A 17,730-nucleotide genomic window follows, 5' to 3' on the forward strand; every position below is an offset into this window, starting at 1 on the left:
GCCTTGTTTGGACCAGGGTCACCTTGATTGGACCACGGAGTCACCATCAATGGACTTAGGATTTTTTTTGCTGATGGTCCAATCAAGGAGACTTATAGAAATTGACATTTTTATTTCTTTTAATATATTTTTTCTTTGTTATTTGCGTGGAAACAATTATAAGTAAATAAAAATAAATATATAAATGGAAGTTAAGTACATGACGTATGGCAGCCTTCTTAAGATGACATTTTAAAAACTGAAAAAAAAAGTTGCCATGATTGGACCGGTCCGATGATAGGACATAATGCGGTCCATTGATAGCAACTAGGTATCAAATAACAAAAATATAAAAATAACTGGCCAGAAACTATTATTATAAATTTAGTGATTAATAGATTTCTAACCATCATCCGTCAATACACTCAAACAAATGCAAATATAATGACACTTATTTGCGTTTCTCTTTCGCGTAATTATTAACATCGCCATCGCTCGAAACACACGTCACTCGTCGCCGAGAAGCGCGGCGCGAGTCAGCGCAACTGAGGAAGCGGTGGGGATGGGGCTGCTTGGATCGCTCAAGGACACTTTGTACCTTGTCTATCTCTTAAGTCTTAACTAACTTAGCGGTTACACTCACGTGTTTTTAGTCACTCGCTAAGTTAGTTAAGTTAATATGTCTCACGATAGTTTAAATTCGATTCTTGTCTATCTCTGTCTAGCATGCGTAGGTTTTAAAATATGTGGTATTTTCTATAAAAAGGGACCTTATTGTCGATGGCGCTTACGCCATTATTTTTTATTATTTTTTATTTTTATTTTTTTTTAATTTATTGAGAAACAAACAGTCTTAAAGTAAACATAAGCAACTTAGCTAATAGCTACAAATTGATTTTTTATAGACCTATAGTTTCCTAATTCACATATCGAGGTACAATTAAAAAGTAATGATAAATAGTGCAAACTTGTAGTACCTAGTAGTTGTACATAATCAAAACAATACTATACCAACTAATACAATAGCATATAAATGTATAAACAAGAGAAAAGACTTATACTTACACTTTTCACTTACTTAGACTTAAATTACTAAGATTAAAAGTACTTACTATCGAGTTGCTTGCAACATTTCACCCTTATTTTTATAAAGAATATACAGTTCTTTTAAACAAGCCTAATGATTATAAACGATGTTCCGATATAAATACAATGCCGCGCGACGCTGTGCGGCGTAAGCGCCATCGACAATAAGATCCCTTTTTATAGAAAATGCCCCATATTTAGATGGTAGCAACCTTCCCCTAAATTGTATGATCGGATACCATACATTATTAGTTCGTAATTAGTTTAAAAATAAGTATACTGCTACGCATTTTTGCAATAGAGCACAGTATAGTCCAACGACGCGACGCGAACTGGTGAAAGTTTTGAACGGAAGCGGCGCGCCATTCTCCGAGTTGTTAGTTGCTCACTTCTCTTTCTAAACTGTACTCATTATTTAAAAAGTACGAGTAAGGTATTAAAAATGCGTACAGATAATTCTGAAGAATGAGTAATTTTAATGTAAACAATACGATAACGCGTCTTATGGTAGTTACTTAATATTAAAACGGAGAGTGCGCGAATGATCAAGTGTCAGTAGATACCACTCGCTGTGGTTATAGCTGAATAAATTATACAATTTAATTTATTATATAGTATAAGTAGAATACTTTTTTTTCAGCAAACAGCTAAAATGAAATCGACAGAACTAACCGCTGCACTTTTTACGGGATATAAGTGTAAATGTGTAGAATTGTAGATATAGGTAACGGAAATTTCAATCAACGCAGCGTTCGGTTCACGTAATGTGGCCAATCAACGACTTAGCGTAATAGGTGTAGGTGGAAAAAAATATTTACAACTCGTGGGTCTGTGAGCTGTAGACGTTAGGTAAGCTTAGAAAATGTTAAACAAAGATACTTAGGTCGTTGATCCGTTATCACCGTGAACTCACAATAGTCTTAAGCGCCATAGAAAACTGGATTGACAAAAAAAAACTATTTAATTATAAAATATTGTCACAAAATTTCACGAGAATCGGTTAAGAATTGCGACCTGTAGAAGAGAACATTCGGACATACGAAAGCAAAATGCCCGAGTTAATAAACGGAGACCTTCGCTAACGCTTCGGTCAATAAATATGTTAGGACATATTTTGTAACAAATATCCAACTCTTCAAATACAAAAACTGGTAATTCGATATGCACGCCAAATCGCTCAAATCATATTACTGGACAAATAAAAACGCCGCCGAAAATTATAATCCGTGTCGTTGCGGATCGTGATTTTTGTGGCCTCGGGCGATATTTCATAGGTAGGTATATCTCGTCCTCATCATAGCCTTTTCCGGTTGCATCCTAAAGAAGCCCAAGAGATCTAATAAGTATTAGGTACTTAGGTAAAGATCCATCCCGATAGTATAAATTAATATTCAAATAACATACAGTAAAGCCGGGAGAAGCTCATACCTACATATTTATAAACTTAATTCTTGAAAATGTGATTAGGTATAGTGGTATAGTATAGGTTTTTAAATATAACAACTTGAAAGAAATCCATCAACATTTCTCTATTCACTTCACGATTTCTATTGACCCCGTTTTACGGCAGCATTCTGGTAGTTGCATGCAGCAGACCAACTTTGGTTGCTTCAATACAAAATTAAGTACACCTTTGATTACTTACATATATCGCGCTCTACAGTTAACTGTGTGGTAAATTTTGCCAGGCAAATTTTCCATTCAAGAAAGAAATCCAATATGTACCATCAAGAGCACGCCAAGCACAGCGAGCCCGTCAGCCTGCCCAGCGGCCTCGGTGAAGCTGTTGTATTTGGTGGTGTTCCAGTGCACGAGGTGCAGCTCGCCGGAGAAGGAGCGGCCGTCCACCGTGTGCTCCGAGCCCACGCCGTTCTTGGCGCCCCAGTGGCAGTGCCACTGCTCCAACTTGTAAACGTCGTAGCCGAGCGGGCCGCCGCGGAGTTCTGGAATAATGCATGATAGCCATAATCAGAATCTGCCGTGGATCGTTACAATAAGTAATTTGTTTTCGACATCATCTGACGAACATACTGTTACATCGGCGACATTCAGTAGACCTTAGACAATGTTATCTTATAAACTAATAAAATGTGGTATTTTCTATAAAAAGGGACCTTCTTGTCGATGGCGCTTACGCTATTATTAATGATGCTCCGATATAAATACAATGCCGCGCGACGCTGTGCGGCGTAAGCGCCATCGACAATAAGGTCCCTTTTGATAGGAAATGCCCCAAATAGATGTAATTAATTGTACCATTCGAACAGCTTAAGGAAGTTGGAATACCTACCAAACTAATTATTAATTGTAACCGACAATAATCCAAAGAAGGCATCAGTTTCTCTTTGTTGCAATGATTATTATGTAAAGTAACATTATTTGTACAAATGTTAAAGCGACTATCCAGCAAGTAGCTACGAGCTACGTAGATAGGTGAGTCACCATTCCTGCGACTTTGGGGAAATGGAAAATGCGATGAAACTGCAAATTACCTGCGTTTAATGCACCTGACTTATTTACAATTCAAAGTACAACAGTACGAAACCATTATGATAAGTTTTAGTTATGCACAGGTGATAATCATTTGTATAAGTACTTGGCTTTGAAGATCAAGATTCACCATAACGTCCATAACAAACGCAAGTAACTAATTTACCTACTTTACGATCGAATTGAGCAAGTAAGTAGTAAAAACTACCTAAATATTTACAAACATTTAAAAATACCACCTTTTAATAGTTTGTATTTGTAGGTATCTTACGCGCGTGCGTAAGATCTTTGTGAGTAAATATAGATGTTGGTAAAAAAAAGATTCTTAGAATTTCATTAGTAACTGGGTAAACTAAGCTTGAAAATGTGATAAATGATAATGTCGACTAAGTGAGGACTCGAAGCAAGATTTCTCAGAGCTATGGATATATATATTTTTTTTAAATAATATTTTTCTTCATTTATTTTTTATGGATATTATTGTTATTGAAATAACTGTACATCACCATGCAAGTATATGCATACCTAGCTACTACATACCTACTACCATTGCAACCTATTGGTATGCCGAGATAATTTATATTGGGAAAACTTAACCACAGATACTTACTTGGTCCGTCCTAATGGAAAGCAAGAAAGTAAACTATGCAATCTGACGTTCTCTACGAAATAGGTTTTCATGGATTCTATAGAGATGGGTAGGGATGAGTAAATACTGAGTACTTACTCGGTATTTACTCAAGGCACCCAGTAAATACTCGTATTTACTCATTTCGGCGAGTAAAAACTATTATTTATAAAATGGTGAGATTTAGGAACTAAATTTTTATTGGATACTTATTAGATAAGGATACAAGAAATTACAACTCAAACATTACATTAAATTAAATCATGAAACCACATTAAACATTATCTTATTTAATAACTAATAAAATAAACTAACTAAAACTAAAAAAACCTAACTTAAAAATAAATACTAAAAACTTATCACTAAACCGGGACCCTTGGGCAGGGTTCCCAACACGCAGGCAGCATTCCCGCGCTGTATTGCAATGGCAATCCTTTGTGCGAGAAAGCTGCCCGCGCTTATCTTATTGTCTTATTAGATTATAATTATTAATCTTGTGAAGAAATGTCAGTAAGTATAACAATAAAAACAATTCAGACTAAACTTAAGCCTAGTCAAAAAGTTCCCCCCGAGTTGTCACTGGCGCAAAGGTCCCCATCACACTAGCCGCGTACCCACGTTGAATTGCGATGGACAACCTTTGCACCAGGTACGAACCCGCGCGGGCGTCAGACCCCTTCTCCCTAATGCGACGTGCCTCTGACCCCCAGCATACAGCAGTCTCAAACGCGAGGGGTAAAAAATAATAATTACCTGCCAGGCTAGCGTACTTATCCGGATGGCAAGGGGGGCGCCAAAATGGCAAGTGAGAAAAAAAAGTTTTAAAAGACTCGAGTGTGACGCGGGCCCAAAATACGGTTCGTTTTGCTTTTGGGTAAGAAGCTTCAACGAAGGGCGCCAAAACCCAATTTGGCTCTACCCTGATCAAGGACTCGGGCCGGCACTGGCTCCAGGACACAGGGGATATTGGCGGATATTAAGGCCCTCCTTACGATGTCATTGAGAGCGTGGTGATGCGGAAACCTCCCCGAACAAGGACAACAACTCAAAGCGTGATGGCCATTCGCCTCCACCATGGAGCCGCAGATGCATTTATGAGGTACACAAACATCGCAGCCCAGGCGGAGAGTTACTGCCACCCGCAATGAGTCATTCTAGGAGTGTTCCCAGATTAGGAGCAGGCAAAGCTTGCAACCACGCTCCGGCCTTGACTCTTGACACCGACTTCAACCTAGCCAAATTCACCCCCGTGAACCCAGAACTAAATTCGTTTTTATTTAATAGTGTTAACGTGTATTAATGATGTTTATGTTATAAGAAGATTATTACGCTTAATTTGGAATTAAGCTGATATAGACGTGATAAATCATAGTAAACAATTTTTTTTAAATAAGGGAATTTACTTTTAAAATATGGAACTTAATTTGTCTCTACGCTCTAGATAAGTGCATGTTGCAAGCTGATTCACATATATACAGTTGTTATAATAAACAAGTTGTTTAAGAAAATAAAACTGTCACAAAAATACTTTACAATATAATATTATAGCTCTTATCAGATAGCGCGGCGATTGTTATATAGGTATTATAGTTGTTCTTACAGCTAACTCTTTGTCTATTGTAAATAAAACCGCACGTGCTACTACCTACCTGCAAAATAGGTTCGGTCATTAGCATATTTTATTCTAATTGGCTTATCAATATTCGGGCGTCTAAAATATTAATCAGGAACTTTCATTGGGCATATAATAATATAATTTGGCTGTGTATTAATATTTTAGCGCCAATAAATTTATACCTCAGATATACATATAGCCGTTTTCTTTTTAAAATGTGGTCTCCAACATAATAATTCAGTTGCCAAATAAATACTTGGTACCTGCCTAAAAATAATCAAATGCTATAACGGCATAAAAATACAACTCATATTGATTAATTTTAAGGCTTCATTTCTTTTTTTTTTTAACTTTTCTATTTGTTTAAATACGTGCCAATTACAATAGAAGTCCGTTAATAACGTCCCACGTTTAGAGGGAGGGAACTGGTCAAACTTTTTGTCACTTTAACTTCACTTGTAGCCGAAAACTGTTTTGTTTTTTTTTTTTGGATTCGAGATACAACTAAATAGGCTAGTTTTTGAAACGATATATCGTATCGATTAGGAATAAAATTTCTAATATTTAAAAAATTTAATATAGTCTTCGGTTACCGCGATAGTTACTCATGAAATAAAACTATGAAAACGGATTATATCGCGTATATTGAATTTATAATACATCCCGACGTTACGCGTCAATATACGCCATATAATCCGTTTTCATAGTTTTATTTTAAAATATTATTTTATTTAAATAATAATTATCCACGTAGTTAGCCGCGTTAGCGTAATTTTATTTCAGTCGATTTGCTAATTTCGTTGAAAATTAAAATTGCCAAATATGTGACGTCACACCAGGGGGAGGGGGTTGCCAAATGTGATCAAGTGTGACAAGGAGGGGGGAGGAATCAAAAAATTACGAAATTCGTGCTGTTGAGGATGGAGCCTGCGGTGGTTGTTGAAAAGAAACGTCCGGACCTTGGTTATAAAAATGTTTATTGTCCGTATTATAAAGTTAGATAAGTTACAAAATGTTCGAATGTTAAATAATGTTCTTAAAAATAGTTAATGTTAATCGGTTTGAATGTACTCGGTAGCACCGATTCCGTAACGTACACTGACTCGGACAGACGGCCGCATCGCCAAATTAAACTGAGTCGCGGGCGCCTGTCAAGCGTTCACGTGTTCGGTGCATGTGCACGAACACGTGTGATGTAATTCATGGATGACCCCTAGGTCAACGCTCAAAAACCAGTGTAAGTGCGCTCTCCAATATACAGGGTGTCCATAGCCATTGGACACAGCCGAAATGTACATATGCATTAGGGTATTTAGAACCAGTATACAAAGTATCATAACAACCGGTGTAGCGGTTACGAAGAAATTGACAAATTACGATTTTTTTACTTTGGAGCAGCCTGTATGTGTTAGTAGCTCCTGAGGTAATAAATAGCATGAAACCTTCTTCGGCCTTTTTGTTTACCTTTCAATCATTCAAGCAATCTTTAAGTAGTATGGCTCCATCGATACTGTCGATGATTTCGCCAACGTCAAAGTGGGATCCACGTGGGATCGAATTAATATTTCTTGATTTTCTTCAGCCAGTGTACGGTAAATAAAATTATGGGCCTCTAGGGCTCTAGCCAGATACGGTTAGAGGTAGAAATACCAAATGCTCTTAGAGCACGACGTTGTTCGGTAGTTATTGTTGTTATTGTCTCGCAAAACCGATAGCTGGATTTTACGAGAAGCACGTGGACTACCGGCCGTTGACTCCAAAATGGTGGTTAAACACGCTTTGAGATTAATTCTCCATTCACTGCACACTACCAAATTATATTACTGTATAATAAAGCTATCGATATTACACTTTAAACAATTTTAATGAGCAACAAACAAAGGAATTAATCACGAGGCTACTATCAAGATGGCGTTCGAACCGGAAGTCTTGTTTACCTTTTTTTATGTCACTAATAAGATTCTGACTTTTGACAAATGTCATCTTTGCCGCACATTTTCGAACAAATTGTCAAAACACTGCCAATGATTAATACAGTATGTTTCTTTTGGTTGTCTATTATTGGAAATAACTTTTGTTTGAAAATTAGTTTTTTTGTCTTTTGTTCTAATTAAAAAAAATATTAACGTTAGAGCATTCCTGAGAAGTAACCCTACGTGGGATTTCAGGGTTTATCCAATGGCTAAGGTCACCCTGTATATACATTTTATATCGGATAACGCGCCTTTGTTACGCGTCTCGTTGACACATTTTAGACTGGTTCTGTAGCGTTCGACTCGCCGAAACTCAGTAACCGTAGAGGGACCACACACAGTCTCGCAAGATTTTTTCCATTAGTTCATTTTGAATCTTATTGCAAGTTTCATAGAAGTTGTAATTCAATAACCGGTTAAATTGACCGAACCTTTTTTTATTAGGGTGAGTAGCACGTGCGGTTTTACTTACAATAGACAATGAGTTAGCCGAAAGGGCCAGCTTTAAAATTAACGACTATACTTTATAGTATTCTATTTTATTTTAATTTTTTATTTTATTAATTTTAGGCACAGTAACAACATACAAATTACAATAGAAAAAAAAAACAAGAATCACATGGTTATCGTGGTAAATTTGTACATCGATAACAACCGTGCACAACATTTAAATGTACTCATCAACTTTACTTAACTAATTATTGTAAGACAGATTTAACTCTTATGCTTAACAAGGCTGTAGTGGATAATGTCGAGATCTTTGTTGATTTCGTGGTAGAGAGCGCACATTCGCGGTATCGGGCTATGTTGTGATACATTGTTTATAGTTGGGGATACACTGAATAAATGTTGCTTGCGGCTGGACCTGGTTTGTGGTTTAAAGGAAATATGAGTTAATAAAGTCGTGTCTACTGTAGAATTGACAATTTTATACAATGTGCAAAGGTAGCTTATCTTTCGTCTCACTTGTAGTGTAGCGTGTCAAGGTTGAATTTCTTAAGTCTGTCTTCATACTCTGTGTAGCCGTATAGTATATTTATTTTGCAGGTATTTACTTACAATAGACAAAGAGTTAGCCGAAAGGGCCAGCTCGAAAACTAACCACTATAATTAAATCATATTTTAACCACACTAAATACATATAGGTAGTTATAAACACATCAATTTGGGTGTATACGGGTGTTTTAGGTTAGTATTAGGTGGGGTTTTAGGTACAAACTACCCATCTCTAGTTGCGGTCAACTGCTGCTTAGAAAGCGTCGTTCCACGCTGTGTTCCACTCTCCCACTAAAATAAGTGGCTCTGAGGACTGGAATAGAATCCACAGGTCCGCCTTTTAGAATTCTGAATCCCCGCCGTAGACGCAAAAGTACTTACGTGTTTACGCGGCACTTACGTCCTTTTATGAAGAGTTTTTTTAAAGAAAACTCAAAAATGGCCCAACTGATCATGTTCAAAGTATGTTATTCTCAAAGTATTTTCTAGGCTCTATTCTCCCGATATTTTTTATATTTTATTGAACTTTGTTTCGAAAGTTATAGAGGGATGACCATTATTTTGGCCTTTGGAAACGGTTTTTTCCCAAAAGTATTAAATTTATCGAAAAAAGTGCACAATATCAGTTACGTTATTTGTAAAGACTAATTTAATGATGTGCCACACGTTGGTGGTTTCTGATTTTTAGGGTTCCGTAACTCAAAAGGAAAAACGGAACCCTTATAGGAACTCTCGTGCGTCTGTCAGTCTGTCACAGTCTATTTTCTCCGAAACTACTGGACCAATTAAGTTGAAATTTGGTACACATATGTAAGTTTGTGACCAAAAGACGGACATGTAACGTAAACAAATGAATTTTAAACATGGGGGCCACTTATTAGGGGGGTAAATCAGAAAATTTAAAAATAAAGTTTTTCAAACTAAATGTTCATTGTGAGCATCTCAATTTTTTTTTGTAATTTTAAAATAAATAGGTTAGAAGTTATTCAAGAAAATAGCCAAAAAATGACCCCCCCCCGCCCTTTATCTCCGAAACTACTGGGCCTAAAATTATGAAAACAATACACAAAATAGTTCTTTTCCTATAGATGACAGGAATGTATGTAGTTAAGCGTGAGTCGGACTTAATTACTTAGTTTTGATCCTACCCCTACGGGTTTTTAAAGACATTTCATTCACGTTTCAGATAAAAAAATACGGCATTGTTGCTTTGCCACGTGCTAAAGTTGGAAGCTTAGAGCCCGTCACAATCACAATAGAGACAATGGCTTTTGTTTGACATATTACTGTCTTAGGCGAAAAAATCATTTGAGAAGATGAAGACTATATTTACTCACTACCCATCTCTAATTCTATACAATGCCAATTTTCCATAAGCGCCATATGGAAAATTGTCTGCACACTAAGATCCCTCGTGCAATCTGAACATTACAACGTCACAAGTGACGCTCAGTGTTTGTTTATAAAACTAAGACCCGATTTGATTTAAGACATAAATTTGACATACAATAACCAGAATCTAAAAAATATTCACGTTTCAAAAGTAGTCTGGAAATCTGGAATACATGGGAATTAAAATTTATAATTTTTTAAACGAGGACATTAGGCAATGTAATAATATTGTTGACTTTTCCAAAAAATTAAAATCATTTCTACTAATAAGACCATTTTATAATCTGAATGAATATTTTGATAACGATATTTTAATTGTAATTAGATTATTTAGATTATTATTTTAAGTTAGTCTAAGTTTTGCATGCCATATTGTGGTAGACCATACATGCATGTACCTACACTTAATAGCTACAATATGTAGGTACCTAACATTCCAATGACATGTAACCATGACAACTGTGTATGTTAAGGCAAAATAAATAAATTGAATTGAGTCTCTTACCTGACTCGAATCCATTCTCATCCACCCTCCAGCAGTATCCCGGATTCAGGACGGAGCGCGTATGGTTGACGGAGTACCGCCAGGCCAGGGGCGGAGCGCTGCCGCCACTGCTGGCCAGCGAGGTGTCGATGTCCACGGGGCTCTGTCGCGCGCCCCGCGCCTCCGGGAACTTGTCTGTCCAGGTCGAGGGCCCTGGGGACAGGATGCATCAGTTAGATCAATATCGCCGTGTGAAACGGGATGGGCGTAGGAGCCCATCATTGAGATATGACTCCCCTAGCAAGGGACGCCTTTGAAATTGGCACATTTAAACACATACTTTTATGAGTTTTACACACACATACATTAAACTGTTTATACATTAAACTGTTTTGTTTGGCCTTCGTAATTTTGAAGTTATCTAAAGGCTGTCTCTGTTTGATAGATTTTAGATGTTCCTTTGGGTGTATGTAAATTAACATGATTATGTACCTAGTTTAATCAACTCGTACCCAACTAGCAAATTTACTCTCATTCAGCAGTTTACATACACAAGCGCATGTTATACGAGTGGAGAGATAAAATGTTCTGAGTAGGTGAAGGACGTGAAGGGTAAATGCGATCAGCCATTAGCATTTTATCGATTTATTGCAAACTACATTAAAATATTTGTATTAATAGTAGTGAAGTGATTTTTGTATCATTAACTACTTGTAATTGTAGCGGTAATGCAATTGCAAAAACAGGTGGTTCGTAAAATTAGTTCAACAAAGAGTATTCCTTTTTGTTACTGTAAGTAGAATGGAATGGTTATCAAAATCTTCCAAATATACGTCCGTTTCTCAGTAGCTCAGGTGATACTTATGGCGAGCTGGTATATTGCAGTTACGAGTTCGACTGTCGCCCAAGACAGGGAATTTTTAAAATGGAGAAATAGTACATTGTACAACAAGGGCATAAAGCGATCTATTTTTATCCGAGGCAATTTATAGGTCCGAGCGCCGCGAGGACAAATATAGTCGAGGATAAAAACAGACATTGATACCTGAGTTATACCACAGAATAACTAATAAAATATACAAAATTATCCAATATTGTAGGTTATTTTACCGTATTTATTCAAGACAAAAGAAAATTGTACAAGGGCCGGTCGGGGGCGCGGGGCACGCCGGTCGGGAGCGCGCCGGTCGGGAGCGCGCCGGTCGGATAGGCGCGCCGGCAGGACTGTCGGTTTGTATAGCAGATTTTGGACTTTATAGCTAAGTCAATAAGGGTCGTAATAGATGATTTTACTTCTATTGTATACATTGTTTGGTGTATTTATGACTATCTAATACCTATTACGAGAAACTTCTGATGCTTCTGATGTTTCTGACGTTGATTCAAAAGTTTCTAGGTTATCCAACCTCATCAAATGTAACACTAACAGAGGAATTAAGATTATATAACGTTAAAGTATCAATCAAAAGACATCGCAAGAATAGAGTCGGAGTAGCTCGAAACTCTCAGCATAGCTCGTGCTAATGGACTCTATTTAGACGCGGGCAGGTTAAGTAACTTTGTAGTTTGACTTGATTTGGACACTTTGGACTCGGAAGCCGAATGGTAAATCGCGTGTGAAGGCCTCTGTCGCCAAACTGTGACCGTTTTCACTCGAGTGGCTGCCGGCGCGGCGGCGCGGCGTGACACTGACGTGGCATGCGTCCGCGTCCGCGCCTTATCTTATCGGCGCCCGCAGCTTGGAGAGATGAGACAGCGAGGAGAAACATTTTTATAATGATAACTCATAAATTACACCTTCCTGATTACCGACAATTTCGGGCAAAAGTTGACTGACTTGACTGTAAACAGAGCGCAAGTGTGAACAAAAATAAATAGAGCGTCAAAATAATATATTAAACTCACGAGAGTGCTGTTATTTGTCATAAAATTAAAGTCTTAAAATAAGGCTATTCGCTTTATTTTCATTAGTCTGCAACTCTCCATTGTTCGCCAGATGGGTGCCAGTTGGTAGAGCAAGAAGATTAAAGCGGAGCTCGGCGTTATGGAGGTACCTACAAACGACGCTTTTACTAAAAGCTCGAAATGTTAGATGCTCTATAAAATGCTATTCTTGAACTTTATTCGCAGCATGATATAAAATCTAGACACGTTATTGTCTGTTCAACAAACACTGAAAAGCAAAAACGTTGGCTAATCGCTGGATAAGTCGTCAACAAGAAAAATGTGATTACGGCTCTACATTTTTAACTAACGGTTTTCTACGAATAACAAACTGTTTATCTACCCTAAGTAGGAACTTAATATTGATACCTGCTAACCAACCGTTTAAGTCACATTACCGTGTTACAAAACAATCCAATTAGTTAAAGTTAATTTATTTGGTACTAAATTGTATTATAAATAGGTTATAGATTCCACGAACAATGTACGTCCACGAAAATCTATTCTGCAATCTGCATAATAATGCAAAGCTAAGTATTAGTATCTGAACGGCTAGTATTAGTATAATGTATAATTAAAGTAGGTCCTTTCCATCGCTTACTTACCGTGAAAAACTAAATCCCCCTCACAGAACTCCAGAAAGTGTTTTAACATTGAAAATGTTCATCATTTCGTTTCCGTGTCATTCGGCTATATTTCCAAAAGTTATAAAGATCTAGACGAAAGGCATTGGTAATAATTCGTATTAAAAGATGTAGTAAGAGCTTGCGGAGCAGGGACTACTCGTAAGTTTTCGAAAATCGGTCCGTAACTTTTATAGCAATTATTCAATTTGAGCATATTTTGCACACAAATTAGCAGACAATTCATTAATTATCTCAATTCCACCCCGCTTTTTACTTTCTTAAGGGATGATTTTCGGGATAAAAACTATCCTATGTCCTTCTCAGGGACTCAACCTATCTCTATGCCAAATTTCATCTAAATCGATTCAGCGGTTTAAGGGTGAAGAGGGAACACACAGACAGACAGACAGACAGACCGACAGACAGACTTTCGCATTTATAATATTAGTATGGATAGGGTCCCACTTTACCTTTTGGGTACGGAACCCTAAAAAACGATAATGTTTGCTGTTTTTTCGAACAAGGTAGATTATTCTGAAAACAAAAGCATATATCGAAAAAATTAAAAAAAAGCCCGAGGTGGATATCTTATCGTTCTAAAAAAATTGATCATGATATTCCACACGCTGTCATGAATCAGCAGGCAGCGAATATTTTTTCAAGCCTACGCACTTGTGTATCTGAATACTTATCATTATGTCAAATCATTACCTATTTTGAACAACTTTAAATTGCGCCTTATTACTGTTCCAGGAGCAAAAACGAGGACAAGGGGTCAAATCAAATATATTATTTATTAAAAGTAGTGACATGTACGTTTGCAAATATGTTTGGAGTACTTACCCACCTACAAGTATATATATAATGATATTAATGATGTGCTGATTTTAAGGCGATAAAAAAGAACACACGCCATTAACTCTTTGTTTATCTAAATATCAGTCGACCGCTGAAAATCGGGAAAATAGCAGAAGTGTGAATTATTGGTTTGAACTTCATCATAAATCTTTTGATAGACACATTAACGTCATATCGATGGCAAAAAGCGGAAAAGTAGTAACCGCCAAAATGCAAACTTTACACCGCCAAAAAGCATGAGTGAAATTAAATCGCTTAAGTAGGTGTACATTGCTGCCGAGGCATTTGCCAATTGGTCTACGGTTTGTCAGGTTACTGAACCGCTAAGCAATCCTACCATTCAAAGAGGTTGGGACGACAACGTTTGTACGAAGGTGGTTGCAGATCTGCTGAGAGAAGCAGTCGGATCAGATTTAGTACACCTCAAGGCTACATCTAAGTGCGGGTCAGGAGCATGGCTTCATGATTTACCTTCCCCCCAGTTAGGCACGCTGCTGGATAACGACTCCTTGAAAGTCGCGGCTGATTTACGATTGGGTTCGAAGGTTTGCGAGGTGCATCGGTGTACGTGTGGAGCTATGGTTTATGAAGACGGTCAACATGGCCTTAGTTATCAGAGGCGCGCTGGGCATTTCTCGCGTCACCACGCGATGAACGAAAGGCACACCATGGACCATGGACTTATTATCTACACTGACACCTTACGTAACCCATGATGACAAAATAAATGAATCTTTGAAACGATTCGCAGTGCAATGGTCTCTGCCAATATTTCCTGTGTCCTGAAGCCTCCGAGAGTGGGCGTTTGGCTGGTAAAAGTCCGGACGGTCTTACATTGGTTCCTTGGCAGAAGGGTCAGTGTCTCTAATGGGACGCATCTGAGTCTGAGTCAAACCATTAGTGCTGCTGGTTCGGCTGAGGAGTGTGCGGCTAAATAGCACACGAAGTTCTCTGCCTTGGAACCAGTTGCATTGTTGTTGATTTCATACCAGTTGCGGTGGAGACTGCAGAGTCTTGGGGTAGGAATGCTAAGGAGTTTGCTTGGGAATTGGGTGGCAAGATAGGGGGTGAGATCCTCGCTCCGGATCGTACCTGGTCTAACAGATCTCCTTGGCAACTCAACGGGGCATCGTTGCCATGTCACGGGGGCGTTTGCCACCTTAGTCTTACACCTGTGGCACCTTAGCCTAGTTTAATTTAGTGGTTAAGATTGACAAAACCTGTTGCAGATTACATCATTTGTTAGTAGGTGACGAAACCTGTAGCTGATTTGTTTTTTGTCCACTTGACGAAGCCTGCGTTGCTGATGAAGAATTATGAATTTACGACATGTTTCTTTTTTAAAATCTATTCATACCTTATTGCCTAAATTGTAAAATATTAATAAGGTGCTTTATTTTGTTAAAATGAACGGAAGACGGGTAGAAAAATTGTAAATTTTGAATATAATGACATACCATAAACGCGTAGTTAAACACAAACTAACTTCTTGCAATTAACATAAAATATTGGTTTATCGTATCTAACATCGTGCTTGTCGAGTTAGAGAACATTTTAAACTAGACATATAACTATAATGTAATCAAATCTTAACTTATCTTTACAAAAACACTTTAACGGCTAAATAGTAATTCACACTCCGCACGCAAAAACTCACACTACGCATTTTCACTCACTCCGGCGATCGCCAGCCGACTAATTTGTGCGTATAGTAACCGGCTAGCGAGACCGAAACTCGCGCATGTTTAAATTGGCGTAAACTGCGCAAAGGGTTGGTAATTTCTAAAATCATTAACGAATGAAATGTCATTATCACCGTTCATAAATTATATATTTTGTAATAAATACTGTAAGTGCAAACATAATTTTATTGCTACCTATATGCAGAAATGCAGTAACCGCCACAGAACACCGTTTCATGAACGATGTAACTACCAATAGTCATTTAGTTTTTCAAAACCGTAATTGGCGTAAGTAGACTTAGTCAAAAATTTGATATTTTTGTCGCTTTTACATCATTTTGAATTTAGGAATGATAAAAAAATGCATTCATTTTCCTACGCTGTCCAGTTTTTTCTAATCATCGCAGAGCCATGGGACTCAGACCATTCGACGAAAAAAAATTCGCTGATTCCGAATATGCAATAAAATATTTTTTGGTCAGATGGCGGTTACTACGTTTCCGCTTTTTGCCATCGATATCATCAATGAGCGCGATACCTAGGTACCTATTTAGCAGAGAAAACAGGAGACATTTATCGATTCTGATTTAGCACTTCAATGAATTGTGGGTGTTGATGAAAATACATATATGCGGTAATTTATCAATTGAGCCACTTTGGTACCGGATGTTCGCAATAATCGCAATACAAATAGCAGAAGCTAAAAACAGTATTGAACCAATATTGCCAAGCTTGTTGGGAACCATCAGTAATTTAGTCAATTGAAGGTTCAGTGTACTGCAAGTGCAACTACGCCAACCAGTAACTGGCGCTGTGGACCGACCTGCTATATAAACCACACGTGGGCACTCTACTTTATTCAAATCATACTCAAACTAGTTTATCATCCATTGACTACAAATTGATGTAGGTAGTTCATTTAAACCTTGGTTGTTGTACCTATGAATATCAACATTGTGCACGTGTTCAATTTGATAAATGTGTTGATTAAAATTTGATCAAAAAATTATCCTTCCCGTTTATATTTGCACAAGGCGAGTTGCGTTTATATTCGGATTAAGTTCATCATGCGTCCTTTATTTTTGGTTCCTAGGTACTGAGTTGATCCCCACTCGGATGTCATGCCCTTCTGTATTGTCGACTGTTAATTTGAAACAGGAGAACAATTTAATCATCCTATAATGACTGTACTAATTTTATGGTGTTACTGATATTAAGAAGTAATTGATAATTTTGATAAACAATACTAATGGCTACAGCTACAGTAGTAGTCAACAAATAGCATCTACAGCGGACGTAAGCCGTGCGGCTGCATTGCTGTGCGACCTTGGCCTTGCTTTTATCTCGCCCAGATTTTATTTATCCAATATTTCTTTAAGTCCTCGAATACAGCTTCAAGGCGCGGTTGTCCTTTACTCTTGCGTCCTTTATTTTTGGTTCCCCGTACTTAGTTGTTGTTTATATTATACAAATGAGTTTATCCCCACTCGGATATCATTGCCCTTCTGTATTATCGACTGTTAATTTAAAACAGAAGAAATAATTTAATCATTCTACAATGACTGTACTCATTTTATGGTGTTACTGATATTAAGTAGTAATTGATAATTTTGATAAACAACTACTAATGGCTACAGTCAGATTCAGATTCAGATATTTATTAATAAAATTTAGTATTTTACATGTCATTTTCAGTATAATAAATAATTATATTAAATTATCACGAATTAATTTACATTTTTAGTATTCATTTTACAAATATACATATAAAATATAAATATATATATTTTGTCGTCAACAAATAGCGCCTACAGCGGACGACGTAAGCCGGCTGCATTGCTGTGCGAGTTGTGCGACCTCGGCCTTGTTTATCTCGCCCAGATTTTATTTATCCAGTATTTCTTCAAGTCCTCGAATGTTGTCCTTTTAGGGAACCAGTTTTTGCTTATCCATTTTAAAATTGCGTCTATACAGCTC

The 17,730-nt window shown here is 37.4% G+C and overlaps 1 protein-coding gene across 1 annotated transcript in view; it reads right to left on the bottom strand.

Annotated features, from left to right (window-relative positions):
• The window catches only part of LOC134756014 (carbonic anhydrase 1), a 36,591-nt gene that overhangs the window by 7,289 nt on the left and 11,572 nt on the right, over positions 1-17,730 (bottom strand). The window contains exons 2-3 of the mRNA XM_063692785.1: positions 10,665-10,856; positions 2,791-3,008 (exon numbers count right to left, since the gene is read on the bottom strand). Of these exons, the coding sequence (XP_063548855.1) occupies positions 2,791-3,008; positions 10,665-10,856 (410 nt within the window). The remainder of the gene's footprint in view (positions 1-2,790; positions 3,009-10,664; positions 10,857-17,730) is intronic.

This window comes from Cydia strobilella, chromosome 3 (assembly GCF_947568885.1).
Source record: "Cydia strobilella chromosome 3, ilCydStro3.1, whole genome shotgun sequence".
Taxonomy (NCBI): domain Eukaryota; kingdom Metazoa; phylum Arthropoda; class Insecta; order Lepidoptera; family Tortricidae; genus Cydia; species Cydia strobilella.